Source organism: Rissa tridactyla, chromosome 3 (genome assembly GCF_028500815.1).
Source record: "Rissa tridactyla isolate bRisTri1 chromosome 3, bRisTri1.patW.cur.20221130, whole genome shotgun sequence".
NCBI classification, from domain to species: Eukaryota; Metazoa; Chordata; class Aves; order Charadriiformes; family Laridae; genus Rissa; species Rissa tridactyla.
Genome location: NC_071468.1, coordinates 81,068,761 through 81,089,013, shown reverse-complemented (window position 1 = coordinate 81,089,013; position 20,253 = coordinate 81,068,761). Strand labels below are relative to the sequence as shown.

The 20,253-nt window shown below is 35.2% G+C and overlaps 1 protein-coding gene across 8 annotated transcripts in view; it reads right to left on the bottom strand.

The window, feature by feature from the left end:
* The window catches only part of ASCC3 (activating signal cointegrator 1 complex subunit 3), a 274,324-nt gene that overhangs the window by 212,235 nt on the left and 41,836 nt on the right, over window positions 1–20,253 (bottom strand). For all 8 annotated transcript variants that reach the window (XM_054195069.1, XM_054195072.1, XM_054195073.1 and 5 more), the window contains 4 exons: window positions 17,299–17,419; window positions 14,592–14,799; window positions 13,699–13,840; window positions 12,995–13,120 (listed from right to left, as the gene is read on the bottom strand). In XM_054195069.1, coding sequence (XP_054051044.1) covers window positions 12,995–13,120; window positions 13,699–13,840; window positions 14,592–14,799; window positions 17,299–17,419 — 597 coding nt within the window. The remainder of the gene's footprint in view (window positions 1–12,994; window positions 13,121–13,698; window positions 13,841–14,591; window positions 14,800–17,298; window positions 17,420–20,253) is intronic.

The following is a 20,253-nucleotide window of genomic DNA, read 5'->3' as shown; positions in this document are numbered from 1 at the left end:
ATTCTTAATTTCTTAATGGAAAATTAAGACACTGAAAACTACAGTATCACAAAAAAATGAAAAGATGATGAAGAAGATCCTTCTTGCTTTGCAAATGGCACTACAGATTTAACAGAGCTTTCACACATACTTTGAAAAGGATAGATGTTGAAGCTTACAACTGGACCAGACTTTTTGTGTTGCTGCTATAGTACCTATTGATATGCTAAACAGACTTGTTTCTGATGTAGGCAAATTACTGATGCAAAACTTGAGAGAGGCATTCTAATGTAGCTTAAAGATACATTTGACAAGAAGCCAAAAAGTCTCCATCTAAGGATTATGCATGGCAGGGAGACAGTCTCATCTTAGAGGTCCAGAAGGACAAAGGTCCACAGGTGCCAACAGCAAGGGGGAGAAGAATCAGGAACACAAGAAATTATCTCCTACATAGTCTCAGATGACTCAGAAAAAACCCCCATCCTTTTCAGATTCAGAGGACAAAAGCAGGGGAGGAACATTTGCACAGAAATTTCCTTCATTATATTACGTTCAATGGTAAGTAATTCCTATGAAGAGCTAAATAAAATCTTCTTCCTCTATATCTTGTTTCCCACAAACGCAAAGTTCCTATTTCCCTTCTCCAGATTAATTTCCAACATGCTACAGAGGAAAGAAATGGTTTCTACTATTACTGTGTTTGTTAGTATCATAAAAAGCACATTTATTCATTCAATGAAAAGAAAAAATAACTCGTATCTGATGTGCTCTGTTTCAATATTCTAACTGAAAGATTGTGGCAGGATATTTCCAATTTTCCAATCAGAATTCAGAAAAAACATTTTGTTAGAATATGATACAACACACACACACAAAATCTGTTTCCCGCTTTAAGAGACTTTACACTACTTGTTGGTCCCTGTTGTTCTGTAGACTCAAACAACTACTACTCTTCAAAAATTTTAAAACTTCCATTACATTAGCATTCACCATGTGATCTTGAGGTTAATGAAAACTTCAAGTCTGAGATGAATAGTCTATCAGATATAAAGTCAATCTTCTAGTCATGTAGCTCATCTATCCCAAAACCTTTTAAAAATATTTAAAACTATTTGGTGATTTCTAACTGAATCCCTTGATGGACAACCTCAGTCCCTTTTCTATTACTGAAAGACCTGGGACATTCTTATCCTAAGTAAGAGATTCGTGTCTCAAGGAGAGTACTGAAACTTGTGCTAATTAAAGACAAACATTAAAATCAGGCAAACTATGATTTGTCTAATATATTTTCAGTGAGAGTTAATCTTTTAAATGTTACAGCATATCAGAAATAGCATACACTTCCCTCATCTTTGAAAATTGTCACTTTGAGATTATATTTCCTAAAAATGAAAAACAATTTTGGTGTTGAGTATAAAGAGAAATAAAGGATATTCTAGTTAAATTTAAATTGAAGACCAATTACTCCTAAGAACGAAAGCTTGCCTTCAGGTATGCTATCAAAGTAAAGCAGACTACTGCGTTCTTCTTCCACACTCATACTATGAAATTCCATTGAGAAATGGTTATCCCCTAAAGAGGATGCAGCAGAAGCACGTTATTCACTCTCCAGTCTTAATTATCAAAATGACTAAACCCACTTTGAGTTGTTTTCATTAAAAACTTTACAGATCTCTGCTTGTGCTTTATACCAAGAAGTCTCTATACATTCAGTCAATGACATAAATGTGCCTCCCTAAAGAATGAAAAATGAACATTTAACAAGTTGTTTTCTCAATTTAAATATTTCACTTATTATTATCATTTAATGAGGTCAACAAACATAACAGCTGCAAAGTCACCAGATAGATCTAATTGGATTTCAAATATTACGGTGATTAAGTACAAGAGGGAAAAATGCTGTGAACCACAAAGCCGGATTTCTTTGAGCTACATGCAGCTGCTGTGTGGCAGAATATGTCTACCTAAAATGCTTCTTGGATTGGTCATTGGCTTTACTCTACAAAATTTAATACATAAATAAAAGTCACTCAATTTATAGTCAGTTCAATACCACGATTTGGAGCCCAAATACTGTTTTCCTTTGAAAGGAAATTTAAACCTGTCTTTAAGAGAAGGGTAACAGCACTTCATATGATTATATGCTTCTGAAGTACAGATATCTTTCAGTAGTTTTATTTTTAAATAAACACTAATGAAGTCAATACCATTTTATGCAGACAAAGGCATCAGTTATACCTGTTCATGTAGAAACAAATATTTAAACTGGTAACACAGAAGCCACCTCAGGATAATATTTTCAAGCTATTTACTTTAGCTCATCCCTAACACAACATAAACTATTTCTTCCAAACAATACCTAACAAAAAATAGAAAAACTAACAGAGTGCTCTGAAGGGTAATTATAGTTGAAACTAGTAATAATTTTAACTCATCAAGTAAAAATGAAAGAATGGCAAACACAAGAATATTCCCAGAGGAATAACTATTACTGTCATAATCTTTCTACAACTCAATTTTCTTCTCTGTTTCAGTTAATTTCACACTACTGCTAACCAAGAAGCCAGTACTGTCTTACAATACAGATGTTAAATGACTTTGTCCTTAATTTTACAAGGGAAGACTACACGCACAGTTTTTTTTCTGCAAGAACACAGCTATTTTGTTCTCCCAAATCACAACTAAACCAGCAGCATTCACAGTTTTTCTGCTGATCCATCGTAGGAAAACTAAAGGTAGGTGAGGGATGATGAACTTGTGTGGTAAGGTCACCACAATGTGTGGGAACAATAAAAATTTAAGTATCAAAAGACAAAAAGTACAACAGTTTTAAAAAATACTTGTGAAATATGTCTAATGACTTCTGCTTGTAAAAAATTTTTGTGTGCACATTACCATCCACAACGAATCAAATATGCTGCAATGAAAAAAGAAACGTATATTCTCAACAAAACCCCCTGAGATTCGTCTCTCAAGCTAACCCAAACAAAAACTGGAAACCTGCCTCTTTGGTAGCATAATCTCTTCCATACTAACTGCATCCTTTAGTAAGACACTATGCACAGTTAGCTGAGACTTTTATCTGCCATATCTGAGTTTGTTTTTATTAAAAACAAAAAATAGTTATGAGAATGAGAACCTTTCACAGACTCCTGTTGCTCAGAAGTGATGTTCTTTTGTACAAAAAAAAACCCAAAAACCAACAGATTTTTTTTATTATTTAGGTATTCAGAATTAGTTTCACTGGTTGAATCTTTACACAAATTAAAATCCTGACAGGTAAAAGCAGGTACTTTGTTAAATTACTTCTAGCTACAGGCAGATGCATCTATTCCCACAGTGGCTTGGCAGGTGCTTTTCAGCAGCTGGTGCCCTTTACTGGTTTGCCTTTGTAAGTGTTCCCATCAGATTTTCAACCATTTCAGAGGCAGCACTACACAATATACACACACTTGGCAGCTGTGTAGAAAATGAAACAGGCTTAACATTTTATTCAAATCAGATGCAGTCAATTTTACCTCATGCTATTATTAAAAAGTGCATTTCCCTATTCCTATTTACTATTTGTGTGAAAAGGAGCGATCAAAATACCAAATAACTGTATGAATATGCAACTCTTACATGACAGTATCTACTAAATATTTTTCAGCACCTTCTGCTTAGTATATCATCCACAGCCATGCTAGTTTAAGGAACAGACTAAAAGAAATTAAGTTCTCAGTACAGATATTCTCAGTATTAGACTTTGACCCATTCATCAATTAATTGCTTGTCTTCAAACTTATACTGCCCAAGAAGCAATAACTCAGATTTTACAGAGCTCTTTTTAATAAAAAAGTTGTACATTACTAATACTTAAAATAAAAAAGTATCTATAAATAATAAGATCTGTTTAAGTTTCAATTACAACTTCACTAGAAAAGGACATTTGAAAATACTATGTTCATAAGGATCTTATTTTCTTGCTGTATCTATATTTATCACTGTTTTTCACGTATGTTTTCATTAATATCAAGCCTCTGAAAATAAAAATGTGCATAAAACCATAACCCAGACTGACACAACAAAGGCGTATTTATCCATTTTTCATAGCATCCTTGCTACCCTCAACATCTCTGGTGTCTTAAATATGGCTTGTTCACGTAACACAACCGTCAAACTTCTAAGTTAAAAGACTCTTATATGAGTATGTAAACAGATAAGTCCACAACAAAAACAAATAAAGCTATAATGTTTTATACAATATACTATCCTAATAGTGTTTAGAAACTGACGTTTAAAGAAAAAAGACAAAAGCCTTGATAATCTTAAAAAGAATAAAAGCACAAGACTACAAAAATATCTTCAACTAAACTGCACATGACACTAGGACAAAGACAAATGATTCCAGTCATGTCACACCTGCCTAATGCAGAGATGTTTCAGAGAAAATAGTTTCAATTTCTCATCCTGTGGTAAGAGATGTCCTCTCAAAAACTATAATAGTGTCAAACACATCTTTTCGCCTAGTCAAAAATCACAGTTTACAACTGCTAAGGGTATACTACAATCCTTACTGCCAGGTACCACTGCCTTTCAAAATGTTTTTAAAAATATCTGTACAAGTTACAAAATAACATGTTCTGGAGGAAAACCATGAGGTGGCTATGAGATGAACATATCTAATACTGTGTTTTATGGGTTTTGTCAGAAAACAAAATGTCAATCTCTATTTCTTGCTTTTTTATTTTAGAACAGCCTTGATATCACTATCCCTGACGACACCTCGTTTCTTTTTGTGTTTTACTATGGGTACCTTATAAAAGAAAATCTTTATCTTCAGTATACCTCTTCTGAGATAGCACATTCTTTTCTCTCTCATATCAGCAATAACATAAGCTCTTATTCTGTTGTTATAGGAAACCTACTTTATATATTTTAATACAGACTTCAGAGATGCAAAAATACTCTCAGTTCAGGAGAAAGTAGATATAGGTGGAACCATGTTTAGAACAATAATCTCAGATTATCGGACAAAATTATCCATTTGTAAAGTATTGCTTGATTCCACATCTATTTACTTCATTCCTAACCTTCCCCTTTGGTGTTAGTTTTCCGCTTCTCAAACTAATGGCAATTGGAGGGTAGCTGAAATCCCTGATCCTCCCAAGCTTTGCTCCTAAGAAGTCTGCTTCGCTGGAGCTCGGACATCCGTGTGCCATGTTAAATCAAGGAATTCAGACTTTCGCATTTCACTGCGGAATTAATTCAAAGTTGTACTACAACATTCATAAAGCCTTGCTATCACTGCAGTGTACCTTTATTTCAATTACCATATCAAGTCTATTTGATATTACCTTATCCAGTCTCTTTTTCTCTGTTTTGTTTTAAAGATGTTACCCAAAATAAAGCAATCTGGAATGCAATAAAATCAGTGATTCTGTTGAAGAAAAGAAGAGCATCTTACTGGCAAAAGAATACTAGTATTTAAACTAATAGAAAGATTTTATGAATCCAGAAAAGTGCCGTCGTATCATTTACAGTATTAAAAGCTATATTAATAAAGTAAGAATATGTTTCAAAATACTTTTCAGAGATTTATCACAATGGGAAGATGTTTCTATTGCTGAAAGGTAAAGAACTATTTAGCATCCAGGAAATCATACAGTGATATCTAAAAATTGAAAAGCCACAGTCAATTGAAGCACATGTTTTAAAAATATTACATTCAATGATTTATATTCAAGTACAGCAAGTGTCTTCCAACAGTGAATTGGCAGCCAGCAACACAGCATATGTTTCCATTTCTCTAACTTCAGATTACAGGTAAATTTTAAGACCAGAAGAGCACTTTACAGGTTGCACGTCATGGCAACAGATCTTTTTAATGAGGATTTAATTAACTATTTCTAATAAGAAATAGGATTTTCTTAACAGAAAAGTTTATCATTTTACACTAGATGGACAATAAACTGTCGGTTTGGCACAAAGCACTTATTTTTATGTGCTTTCAGCCAAAGCAACAGTGTTTACTCAGACAATTTAAATGAAAGAATTCACAAAAGCCTCAGCTGAGCCTATGTTAGATAGTCAAACAATGTGATGCAGAAATTGTAAATTTTGCATCTGGAATTCTAAAGTAATGATAAAATACTCATTAATCCACACGCTGAAGAAAATTAAGCCAGAATTTGTAGGCTTTAACATCACTGTAGAATCTTAACTCCAATGTTCTTGTTAACCTGTTATTGCACATATTCTACCTTCTTTGGAACCCCCCCATGAAATATGGAGACAGACTGCAATTCCTAATATACATTACCAGCTATTAAAAACATTGTATCATAACCTACATGGCTTTTTTCCTTGTCTTAAGTTGGGACTAATGATTACGGAACTTGTAAACTTTCCTCAGAGCAATTCACTAGTATACTTCATTGGATAAATGACAAGATTTCAATAAAATTATAATTATTTTTAAAAATTATTCAATTCAGTCCAACTGCCAACTGCTGTTTGGAAAACATGCAACTGAAATACATACCAAGATCAACTTTGGAATAAATGATCCAACATTCTGGATGTGAAAAATGTAATTTATGCAAAAACATCCATACTTCTATTCAGTAGACTTACTTTGTACAATTGTAAAACCAAGAAAACATTACAGGAAAAAAGAGAATATTGATTTTGTAATAATTCCTTCACATAATGCAGAGAAAAAAACACATTTCTTATTTAGACCACTAAGCAGTGTTAGTATAAGGAAATAGAAATAATATGACACAAAGAAATAAATCCTACCTTGAACACCCACTTTAGGAAAAAAGCTAAAGTCATTTTTCACAAACAGCAATTTGTTAGATAAAACCTGTTTTCACAGTCTTGAAGAGGAACTTCCCCTGACCTGAGTTTATGACTTTAAAGGTACATTTATTTGGCAAAAAGGCTGGCACAAAAACGCCTTTAGAGTAAGTACAAAAAATATATTTTAGTAATGGTCAAGCTGCATGTCAAGCAGCCAAAGCTAATAAATCTAAGCTTGCACTTACTCCATTTTTTAAATTCTCATTATTGAAACAGCCTAGCTAGCATGCCACTTTCACAAGTAGTTGCACCATAATCACAGAATGGTAGGGGTTGGAAGGGACCTCTGGAGGTCATCTAAGTCCAACCCCCCTGCCAGAGGAGGGTCACCTAGAGCAGGTTACACAGGAACGCGTCCAGGCGGGTTTTGAATGTCTCCAGAGACAGAGACTCCACCACCTCTCTGGGCAGCCTGTTCCAGTGCTCTGCCACCCTCAAAGAAAAGAAGTTCCTCCTCATGTTTAGGTGGAACTTCCTATGATCAAGTTTGTGTCTGTTACCTCTTGTCCTGTCGCTGGGCACCACTGAAAGACTGGCCCCATCCTCCTGACACCCACCTTTTAAGTATTTATAAGTGTTGATAAGATCCCCCCTCAGTCTTCTTTTTTACAGACTGAAAAGACCCAAGTCCACCAGCCTTTCTTCCTAAGAGAGATGTCCTAGTCCCCTAATCATCTTTGTAGCCCTAATACTTTACACTAAACTGGTGTGACCAACCAGCTACTTATAAACAGCGTGTGCTTATACAGTGATGAAGCTCTCCAAATAATAACAAATGCCAAGAAGAATAAATATTTACATATCAAGTTGGGGGTGGAATTTGCTGCCTTGCGGTAAGGCAAGAACCCTTTGCGACTCCTGTGGGACACAGCGCACCCTTCTGCCATTGAATGCTAGAGATGTTCCTGAGCAGGAGCACAACACCCTCTGTGCAAACCAGTATCTCCTGCTCCCAACTCAATGGGGGTAGGAAAAAAAGAATATGAGATGACACAGGTGGAGTTAGACTGTGGCAGGAGGTGAAGCCGTTCAGATCATAGTGTAGAAAGGTAGCGGTGACAAAGCAGAAAAAGGTACAACACAGATAATAGGAGAGCACTAATGCCAGCAGTTTATGACAGATGCTATGTTATGCTTTTATGGCTGCTAAATTATGAAAGGTTAGCTGCTCCTGATCTCATATTTGCAGCGCATAATGGGATTAGGTAGGAATGGTAGCTACAAAAATATGGATTTTTTTGTAAGTTTGTATCATGAGTTTCATCTTAGCATCTGGATTCTTCCAAGTACTGATTACACGATGCTTTAGAAAAATCTGCTTGTGGAATAATTTAACTAATCATGAAGTTAAACACTTTAGAAAAGCTCTGATCCTTCACACGGAGGATTTAACCAAACTAAATACTTAACTTTGAAAATACTAGCCCTAAGATTTCAGATAATATAGTGCCAAACCTAGCTAAAATGTGTTTTTTCTTCATTCTGGCATGCAGTTGAAGATGCATCCTGATTACACTGCCAATCCTATAAATAAGAACTTCCTATTAATGCCTGTGCTAATTTAAGGCATTGCTGCTCCTTTTGGAGTTGGTTCATAGAAGTTTTGTCATTTTGCCTTATATTTGTACAAAAGAAACAAATAAAAAAAATGATTCTATGTATGTTTAAAACGTGGTTAAAATGTGTTTCGTTAGAATTAATATATAGAGGAATACATTTCTCTCATCTCTTCTCAACCTATGTTTATGTCAGCCTAAGGAAATGAGAAAAAAATGTAAGTAAATCTGAACTAATACTTAAAAACATTTAAAATGAAAGATTACTTCAGCTTACATGATCCAGAGGTTTAGCTTTTGGCTAACAGTTCAAAATACAAATGAACTCCTTATTATGAACTCAGTTCTGATCTTAAGAGCTTTGAAGATAAAATTTAATAGTGTATTCTGCAATAGGCATGTTACACGGTCAAAGATTCTACCCAAACTGCTGACAACGTGATCAAAATCACGTAACTGATGAGAAATATCTAGAGTCCTTAAAATTACTTTTGTGTAGATGAAAACATAAAGACTGAAGAGAAGCTCCTGTGACACTTCAAAAATTCTTGCATTAATACTCAGTTGAAAGTGAAACAATTTTGAAGGAATATAAACTAGCCCATTTTAGACTATTCATTACCTTCTGTCTTTTAACAGGAAAATTAAAGGGAAATTAAACTTTTTGACAAAAAACTTTTTGACAAAAAAAGTTTTTAGTTTCATTACCAGTATTATGTTATGCCTATACTTTACAGATTCTTCTGTAGAGCTCCTTTGTCTGTTAAAAGGCAGAGGTGACACAAATACAAACTAGTAGCCAAATAACAGAATTTTCACCTACTAGGTAATGTGAATATTAAGTTGGATAATGAAGACTTTTTGCCTTTAGTCTCTTCACCACAACTGACTGACACCTCTGCTACCTATTAGAACGCTTATGCTACTAATAGATGCATTTTCTAAAAATACTTTCTCTGTGAAACGCACTCACTTCAGCACAGCTTCTTGGTCTGTCTTTGTACATTGCCAGGCCCACTTTTGTCAACATAGCTGATACAAAGCATTAGTGAAGAACTAATTTTATGAATTGCTACCATTATTCTTATGCCCTTTCTTATTGGTCACACTTCACAGTGAGGTTTATGTCTTTTCAGTCCTTTGGGAAAACTGATGCTGTTCAGGTTTTTAACTTTGAATGAGTGAAGGTACCACTGGAAACTTTCAAATCAAGATGTAGGGTTATGTATATTATCAATAGCATATAAATGTCTTTCCCTTAAAAAGAAATCTACACCAGGCATTAAAACCTTTCCATAAATCAATTCTAAATAAAAGCACACTTCCCTCTACAATACAATAAGCTAGAACGTCAGCTGTACAGTAGTTCTCCTGATGACCTAACCTCTCTGCACTTGGCAAGGTAGTTATCAAGTGACGAAGAGCCCAGGGGAAGGCCCAGGAAATTTTCTAATTGTACAAAATTTGTCATACTCTGTAGCTGAAGCAATGACCTGTATGTCCCATAGATGTCCCTCAAGTTTCAAAGAGGGCAGGTGTTTAGATGAAAAAGTCAAAATCTTCTGTAGTGCAAACCCATTTTTTTTCTGTCATCTAGTCGCAGCTTCTCAAAGCAAGCAAAAGAACGCTGGACCTCACAGAACAGAGCCTTTTATTACCAAAAAAATATACAGAAAAAGAAGGGGATCACTGTTTTTATCATTATTGTGTAGGCAAAGTAGCTCCAGAGAGGTTACCAGCAGTTTACAACAACAGCTGGCCTCTCCCCAGCAGGCTGACGTCTCTCAGCTTTAAGAGCTGAGGAAGGATTTCCATCCCCCACTGCGCTGAGCACCAGGGGCTCTGACCTGCCCCACCTCCTCCTCCTCGCAGTGGCTCTGTGGCAAATGAGAACTAAAACGCTTAAGCCTGAAAGTAAGTCAGTAAAACTGCTCTTGGAAAGCAGAAGAGTGATCTATTTTCTGGATGTAAAAAAGAGACAATTTTACTAGGAGAAACACCTTAGAAAATGCAAACTGAATACTGGGACGAAGAGATCTTAGCACCTGAGGCAAGGAAACACAGCCAGAGCCGGCTCTCAGCAAGGTAAGAAACTCACCAAAGCATAACAGAAATGGGACTGGTGAAATGGAGAACAGGTGAAAACTAAACAGATAAACTCAAAGGAAGAAGAGTATTTATCATTTTTAAAACCACCAGGATTTCTCCATAAAACAGCAAGTGCTTGGACATCTGTGTGATAAATACCCTTGTAACGGCAACACTAGACTGTTTGGTTGTTCTGAGCGTTTTTCCTGGGGACCTTTATTTTTATTGGCTGCATGTATATTGACTCATTAAACAGAATGAGAACCTTAATCTGTACATTTAGACCAACTCAATGTCTTACAACAAAACCCTACTACTAATGGCATCTCATAATAGTCAATAGTAGCAAAACTCTCAACTTTCTCATGAAGCCTTCAGGTGCTGCTATGAACTATCTACAGTGACATTTACTGTCACCTCTTCTCCTTGCAAATCTATTTATATTTTAAATAATCTTGCAAACATACCTATACAGGGATATGAGAGCTATTTTATAAGCACCTATATATATAAGCACCTATAATCACCTGTGATTCTGTGATATATGCTAGGGAGAAAGCTAAAAAATTGTATTTTCTGCTTTTGCTCACACTAGTTCAACAAAAAAAGAATAAACCACATTGACAGAAAAAATCCTTGCTCTTTAAACTGACTCCAGTTATTGGCCAAAATTTTAAGCACCAACCAAGATTTTTATGAGCTTAAAGATCTAGAACAGCCATGCAGAGAAAGCAAAAAGAAATCTTCCCCTAACCAAGATACTTACTTCTTGACCAGTTTATCTTAAAAAATACACACATTGGCAATTTCAGTCTCTTTACCTGATTGAGAAAAAGGTGTTATTGAATAAGATTCAAATCTATGAGTCTCAGTCATGGAAATGGGAATCTGACAGTTCTGCAGTTGGACAAATTATTCATAGATTTGTCATCTTTTGTTGCAAACTGGTATCAAAGTTGTGGGTGGGAATTAAATACATAACTGTTCAAACATTCAAAATCGTATTTACTGTTGACACTCCTATTTGGTGTTCTGTAATAGGAAACATAGGGAAAAGTTCTGAAGAAGATTGTTTCTATTTCAGAATTTCACTGTAAAACTGAGAAGTGTGCCTCTTGACCACACACTACCTACAAAGAAGATGAATTGTTCACGAAATTTGTATAACTGATGCATTTTGTAACATTTAATTTAAACATTATATGTGTAAAAATCTGCAAACTATTTCTTTTAGATATTTATTTTTCTGTCCGAACTATATTTTTTCTGAAAAATAGTTATTGTCTCTTGAAATATTGGTACTTCTTGCAAAAAGCTTACAGATTAGTAGGTATTATTTTGCTAGGAGAAAGACATTTCATTGCAAAAAGCTGTCATGCTGAAAATTGTCATATAAAATGTCACATTTTACAGCTGAAGCAGTTCAACTTTTCTATCTAGTTAAGCTGTCAGTCACTTCATAAACATGACATTAGTTACTGTCACCCAAGCTGAAAAGAATAGTTTCTGATTCTAAAATTAAACTGTCTTCTGTTTTAAAAAGAGTTAAATCTTTATGTAAGGCATAATCTTTACTCAGAACCCCAGTAAAGTGTTCTGGGTAACCGTATTAGATTTATATTCTCATTTCCTGTTTTCCCCCAGGGAAAAAAGTGGGAAACATTTTTCTATGTTGTACGCTGCTGAAGAGCTAAGAAACTTAAAACCTTCTTCATATGCACATACAGCTTGCTCTTTATGTACCTGTTGAAATCAATAGCAAAATCTTCCATTTATCAACAGATTTGTCATATACAATAAGGAGCACGCAGGTACATGCGATGAGTACTGCAAGTTCTAGGCTGCAAATACTAAAAACAAATGTAGTTCCCTTACCTCAGCTTTTTCAGCATTTTAAACCAATAAAAGTTAAAATGTTAATGTTTGTTTTAGTTGTATTTTTCCCGCCTGCCCTCTGATGATTTCCCCCCACGATGATTTTCTATCATCAAAATTTTCCTAATAATGATTTGCCTTTTTCTGCTTAAAGAAGCACTATTCCTGAAGCTTTTGCACCCCTTACAGTCTATAACACCGTAACTCAATACCCCCAACAACTGCATTGTACTATAAGACTAGTCTCATGGACTGCAAAACAGTGCTGTGCAGTCACAAGCCATTCTTCACAAATCAAGATGTGTCACGTCTCCATGGGGTCTCCAGAATCACCATAATCTTTTCATTTCAGTGATCCAGATCCCAGCTTAAAACCATAAATAGCTGAACAGGTAATGCCAAAGGAACTGAGAATTGCAACTCATGAACAAGTCGTTTAGAGCAGGAATTTCTCTAATCTGAGTCGTCACGAAAGGGATTATACCACTGAAATACATTCCCCAACAAATATTCTCAAAATTAGTAGTGAAGAAACTAACTGGGTGCATTTACACATCACAAACCACAATATTAAGTAGTAATCTTTTCCAGTTAATTTTTTGTAATATAAAGTAAAAACTAATTTAATATCTTTGAAATGGTTTACTCACCTCATCTAAGTCTTTAATATAAACAATTTTCTCTTCAATACCAATAGGCATTGGTTCACTATGGGGGATTTTCACCTCTTCATACATTTTATTGTTTTCTCTCTGAACTGCCTCTGGTAAGAACACCTGTAACAGTATTACAGGAAATTAATTGGAAGTATGAAAACAGAAAGTGTCATTATGTATAATCCACTTTAAACAATGGTTCATCGCTTTCCTTCAAAAAATGAATCCAAAATAAAAGCAATTCTCACTGATTCATTTTATAGATAGCACTGAACCCCCAAAATGGAAAATAATCAGTTTTACTACTCAGAAAATGGTCCTCAAAAGACAAAAAAGATAACTCCATTTTATTAAATTTCAAAAGCCATTAAGTCTAGAATTTCATAAAGCACTCATTTTGTTAAAGTCATTTCAATGGTTTCAAAAAGATAGAAAGAGAAAAATGGTATTTTAATGATTTAAGTGACCCTAGAAAAAACCCCACAAATACATTAATTGAGAATGAGATTATTTCTTCTAGAGTCAAAATAAAAACAGAATGTATGAAAGTGTATAAAACCCTCTGCAAAGATGCACTGCTTCATACATTGGACTCTGATAAGGAGGAGAATCTCTAAAGGAACAAAGGGAACCCTGCTGCACATTATTCAATGGGAAAGATTACACTGTTCAAGAAGGGTCATGCACCAAACACATACCTTTGCACCCCCAATGAATGCTGATGTTTTCATAGCTTCAGCTCGGGAATCATAAACATGCGGATAATGAATTTTTTCGAAGTCCATCTCTCTCTGTCTACTTAGGACTGGCATACTTCGAGCATTCAAAAGTGCTAGTTCTCTGTGAGCAGAAAAATAACTGTGATAATTCTGCCCATTTTAGGCAGCCATCACAAAAACTGAATGTGGTATATTAAAGTCATTGTAGAACAGTTGTAGAAATTTAAGGAAAAAAACACTGCATAAAATAATGAACAAAGGAATTTTAAAGTGTTATTCTCTGGCATCAGTTACCTTACAACACACTGTTTAGATAAAAACCAAAAGTTCAATCTGGTAAGTGCAAGGCTTTCTCAAATGCAGTTTTGCCTCTTTTTAAGCAATACAGCAACATGTATTCACAGTTAAATACCAGTCCCACTATATTTTTCTCAGTACGAAATACAACAGCTTATTTGCTCCTTATCCCCTCCCCTCCTCTACTCCTCCCACTACCTTTAGCAGACAACATGCAAAATAGTACCCATTAATCTTGAGGAAAAAGAAAAGATAGTTCTGATAGATTTAGTAGAGACTTCATAAATCTTAAGCAAGTAGTGTGCGTACAGGCACTAAGAAAGATAGCCTGCCCCTCTAATCTGCATCTCCAGCCCACATAGATAAGATCAAGAAGAGTCTCATTAAGCAGATCGCTGCTTTCTCTCCCTGAAAATTAGGTTTTCATATTAAAATAATCTCTACACTTGTAATAAAACGTGACTTGAAGACAGAATCACCTAATCACCAAAGCAAACTAAAAGAAAATAAACTATTATGATATGTTGAAGGAGTAATTACAACAGAAGCATTTCTCAACTTTTGGCATTTATTACCTTTGCATCCGTAGCTCTTTGGGATCAAAGCACATTAGCCCTTCTCCAGAAACTTCTCCATCTTCCCCAGCTTGTTTTTCTTTTCTGGCATTCCGCTTTTCTTCCCGACGATATTGTTTCATTAACAGCTTTTCTTGTTCAGACTGAATTGTAACTTGACAACCATAATTGGGTTTAGCATTTTCTCCTATAAACTTCTTGCATTGTTCTGAAATATGGGAACAGGTATGCATCTCCATAAGTACTGGATTCCATCTTTGTTTTCACAATTTTATTCTTAAGGTTAATTTTGTTGGTTGGTTTCTTTTTTTGGCGGGGGGGAGGCTGGGGGTGTGAGGGTGTTTTTAGAGATAGCTTAGCTTTATTTAGATGACCATGCAGCAGTTGGCCTCATGAAATCTAAAAGTAGCAGCTCATGTCCCAAAGGTAGGACATTTAAAGTTACCACTGTTAGGCAAACAAAAATTCTTCATCCCAAAGTAAGAGGATGGGCTAGCAGCAACAGGAAGAGCTTTATTCTTTTCTGTGTTTATGACGACTTCATCGACACTGGAAATGCCACTTACCTCTCTTCTGTGTATACACTGATGAGTAGAATGGTGTGAAAACAGATTAAACAGGCTGGTTTTTTTAGACAGCCTCTTCACATAAAAATTGGCGTGTATTTACTAGATAACACGATTGTAGTGAAAACATACTCACAATGTAATTTTCCTAAACAAGTGAGAAAATAAATCCTATTCTGTACAACCACAAGGACTCTTTCCCTTTATGTGGTTAAGCAGTAGAATTGAATCAAGAAGAAACAGAACCACAAAACAACTACAGTAAGCAATCGATCTAGGGGAGCAAGGAACCCAAAAAAGCCCAGTCACATTCACCCTTCTGAGGCCACTACTGTCCACAGCCAAAGACACAACCAAGTCTTTTATATGCAATGGGGTGGAGAGATTTGTCTTGTTTTAACTATATCGGTGTTTTTAAACTTCTATTTTCAAAATTCTGCAGATTATTAATTTAATGTAGGCTTGACTGAATATTACATACTTAATTATGTTTCATATGTACTTTTGCAGTCAAACTCTAGAGTCAAAAACTTGAAATTTTTTTTTCATCAAATAAACACAGTTGACTGACATTTTGAACTATTTGTGCTGCTTAGTTTTCACCTACACTAACAGTGAAACTCCTACATCTCAAAGCACGCATACTGGATAAGGTGACTATAACTTGTTAAATAGCATTGAAAAAATTCTAATAAACTGTCAAAATGTCCACATTAAAACCATCATGTCTGTAGCTTTAACTCTCCCCCTCATATTAAAAGGGGACAATAATGCATACAATTTCCTGACTAAATTTAATTCACACACCAGGGCAAAGAACAGTTACTTGATTTGTCTGATAAGCACAACAATCACCTTTACTGCCGTGGAAGTAAATTACATAAGAAATAGTCAAATAATACAGCATGCTACAAAAATGCAGTACATGTACAGTTCCTTGACTCGTGCTTATTTTCTTAAGACACAAATTACTCAAAGTTAACTATGTTTCTGCAGACACAAATGATACCCTTCCCCAAATGCAATTCTGGAAAGATAAAACTTCAGTCCCCATTAGAAATACAATTTTGACCAACTTAAAAGAAAAAAGCCTTATTAAAATTAATAAACTGAACTTGGGGCAGAGCATCTTCAATCTCAGAAGATACTCAAATATCATTGACTTCTTTACCACAGTGAAAGAAGGGTTCTCTCATCAGTGAAAAAAAGCATGCAATCGGTAATGCTCTCCTATTGTCTCAAAAGCACAACATTGAAAATATTATTTCTCCATGCTCTAGCAGAAATTACAGTGACAGATTTTATTGATGGCATAATGAAGAATAAATTCATAATAGCTTCCAAAATACTACTTCTCCGAAGTGAGAAGAAAATATTTGTGCAACTAAAATCTGTACATAGCAGAAAAACTACAATAGTTCAGTTTCTACTGAATGTATTTTTTTATTATTTGTTTATTTCAGAAGGGAATAAACACCAAGACAGAAAGCCATGCTTAAGTCCACCATTACTAGTTTTATTCACTTTTTTCTAACTCTGTGTGCTGTGAACATGCAATGGGACAGATCTATTTTTATCAGAGGACAAAGTGAGAATACTTGTTTTTAAATGGCAATTTGTACAAGAGATTTTTAAAAGAATTATTCTGCGCAGGCAATTTATTTTATAAAAACAAAAATCACAGTATAAAACCTGGACCCCGTTTTTTCCTTTCACTTATCCATCCTTAAGCTTCACTTTATTTTTTTTGGAAGTGGTTGTTACTGCGCTTTTTCTCCCCAAGACCTACATTTGATGACAGTACAAAAGTAGAGATCAAGCAGGAAAGCAGATGAAGAATAATCAAGGATGAACTTATTTCCAGAGTAATCCACTAAAACAGATACAGTGCCAATAGTTAATACACTTAAAAATTACATGTGCCCACAGGCAGTTGAAAAGTAAATAAATATAAAGTATTTGTTTCCTCTGTATAAGACCATGATTTCTTTGTTTAGGCCCACATAAATATGCCCTCCCTGTTTTTTGGGGTTTTTTTTTGGCTTGCTGTTCACATACACAGTACTGTTGTTTGAAATATAACTAAACAGTTAGAAACTACTTTTTATCTGGTTTGGAACAAAAACATTGTAGTTGCTTACCTTGCAGAGTCTGGAACCTGTTATCATTTGGACAAGTCAAAGATCTTTCCAGAATCAGAGATCTGTTCTGTAGGAGTTTCTCTATGAGTTCAAAACCTTCAGGGCCCAGCAGTTCAAATAACTATGAAGAAAACAAAGTCATAAGTCACTGTCCAAATTAATGTAAATTTATAAATAGGACTGCACTATTTCAACAAATTAATGAACTTCAACGCCAAGTAATTCAACCCAAAAGGTATCGTTGCTAGTATTCAGCCAGACTCTCAATTACAAAAAGGGAAAATTACAGAAAGTTTTCAGCTGGAAACATTTAAAAACTGTGAATTTTGTCTATTAAAAAAAAATCCATTTCTCTTAGAGATTCTTGTATAAAATTTAACTCTTCTCAAGACTAAACTTTATGTGTCTTGCTTTATGGTTATTTACATAAATTATGCTGCAAATTTATTCCTCTACAATCTAAGCAGATAAATCAAGAGAACCAATGCTTTCTCATAAAAGTCAGATAAATAGGAAGTTATTCCCATTCCAGTGAATAAGAGATATAGCCTACTGCATTTTCACAGTCACATCCTATAGGGAAAAAAAAATAAATAAAAGTCACAGCTGTGGAGTACAGCATGAATTTGAAGAAACAATTAAGACGATGCTAGTATCAACTTCAATCTATACAACCTGCACACATAATGCTCTGTGTGTGAGCATGTGCAATTCAAACCCACGGTGTAGGTGATGTACACCAGAACAGAATTCCATACCAATAAGCATTAGCCCAATGATTCTCTTATGCAAATGATTCTGTTGTAGCACGATAGATAAACACAGTTCCCTATTTAAAGTTCTCTTTTCCACATAATACTGCTTTTAATGGGGAAAAAAGCCCACACAAAATATTAAAAGCACTACCTTGTCCATCTTATCTGTAATTATTTTGTCAAAAATCAAAACATTACAGTAGAGCAGTAAGTTACTCAGAACTCATTCTTGATTTCTAATAATGCTTGAAACAATTTTTCTCCATTTTTTTTTCAATTCCCAAAAAGAAAAACATGGCAGTTTCTCCTTAGTGTCCTTTAAGTTTGCTGCTAATAGTATTCATACAACTTCAGGTTGTAAAAATATAAGTTATGGTGTACTTTGATGTGACGTTCTATGAAAGAGTAAGACTTCAACACTGTAGGATTCAAGTATTTCTGTTCTAAATACAAAAAGGAGAGAGAGAGGTCTCTTGCTGTCCTGTATTTAATTTGCCAACTCCCTAACAGAGTTTTTCTGTGGTTGTCTGAGACTCGTCCCCTCTGGGAACACCTCGAAATAACTTTATGCTGCCTCTTCATATATTTGCAAAAGTTTGAACAGTGCCAAGGGCATCAGATCAATGATCCTTTTCTTCAGGCCAATCTGTACTTCATAATATGAGCTGTCGTTTAAAAATTAAAAAAAAAAGAAAAAGTGTTAGTCCTGGCCCTCAAGGTTTCTGTGAAAAACATATGGTTTGTGCAAATTAGTACAGTGATGGCAGAGTTTGCAGAGACCATGAAATAAAAGCTCTGAAAAGTCTTGTATTTCATTAGAACAATCAATGATGACAAATTGGAGAAGCAGTCGGCAAAAAAAGAAAAGAATGCAATAAATGTGGACAAACAGAAAATTCTACACTTGGATAAAAGGAACAAACTACAAAAATACAGGACAGGGAACTGCTGGCTAGACGTCAATTCTGCTGTCAAGGATCTCAAGCTATGATGGATTTCTTTTTATCCAGCCTTCACTAACAATGATCATTAGTTCTTCTCTTTTACATAGCTATTCACCGTCACTTTACTGCCACATTTTAGCTAATATTATCTAAAGATAGAAGATGACCTTGTTTTTATATTTCAAAAGAAAGTGGCAAATTAGTACTGGTAAGTTTGAGGAGTAGGTATTTTCCATGGGTAAATGCTTCAGGCAGGAAGGAAAAAATAATTATAAAAGCAACAAGAAAAGAAGTGTATCTGAAATATCTTACTTGTATAAAGAACTGATTACAAGCTTGCCTCAACACTGCTAATGTCCTATTGACTGTGGAATACCAGCAAGACAGGGAAACAACATGCTTTCAATTCAACCAGATCTGGGCTTAAACACTAGTTTCTCATCCACGCAGCACACACAGTGTAAGCACATTTAGGCTTACCATGTTGCCCCTCAGAACCCCCCAAAACCAAAACAAACACACCCCAGCACCCACAGAAGGCAAACAACACATTAGCCCTAAAACATCCAATGCAGACCTTCAGCTCTGCACAGGACTTCAAAGCACCTCTATTCACCAGAAGCTGTTAAGAACAAGCTACAAAAGCATTAATCAGAAAATATGAGTTTTGATGGGGAAATGGATGACACTGTTTTTTGGAACAGGATGATATTTTTCCACTCCTGTTTTCCCAATATATTCTGAAACAAAAACCATCCGTACAAAACTATTTCAACCAATTAGAACAGCAGAGCCGTACAAAGAAGCAGTAATGTTACACGATGCATTCAACTTCATGGCCAGAGGTCATGAAGTAAAAACAGTATCACTTACTCCACCCCCAGTGAGCTAGGGGCTCAAAAGAAGAATGCCAAGGTGAAACTGCCTATCCTACTCTCCAGAGAGCCTACCAGTCAAAGAGAACCGAACCCATACAGCACTACACACGACAGGCTACGCAACGCTCATGTGGTAAAAGCCCCTCCATTTTGCCTTCTTGATAGGTGGACAGAGCGTGGTATTCATTCACCACCAGCAGTTTGAGAACTGTCTGTATCACCTAAATAATCTCGCTGGTGTCTGAAAAGGAAGGAAGCTTTCAGAATATTTTAAACAGCTCAGACAGACTGAGCTTGTTGTTCAAGACTGAGGAGAAAAAGCTAAAGCATACAGAAGTCCAGAAGCAATGACCTGTTCTTATTGACAAGATGTCTCCC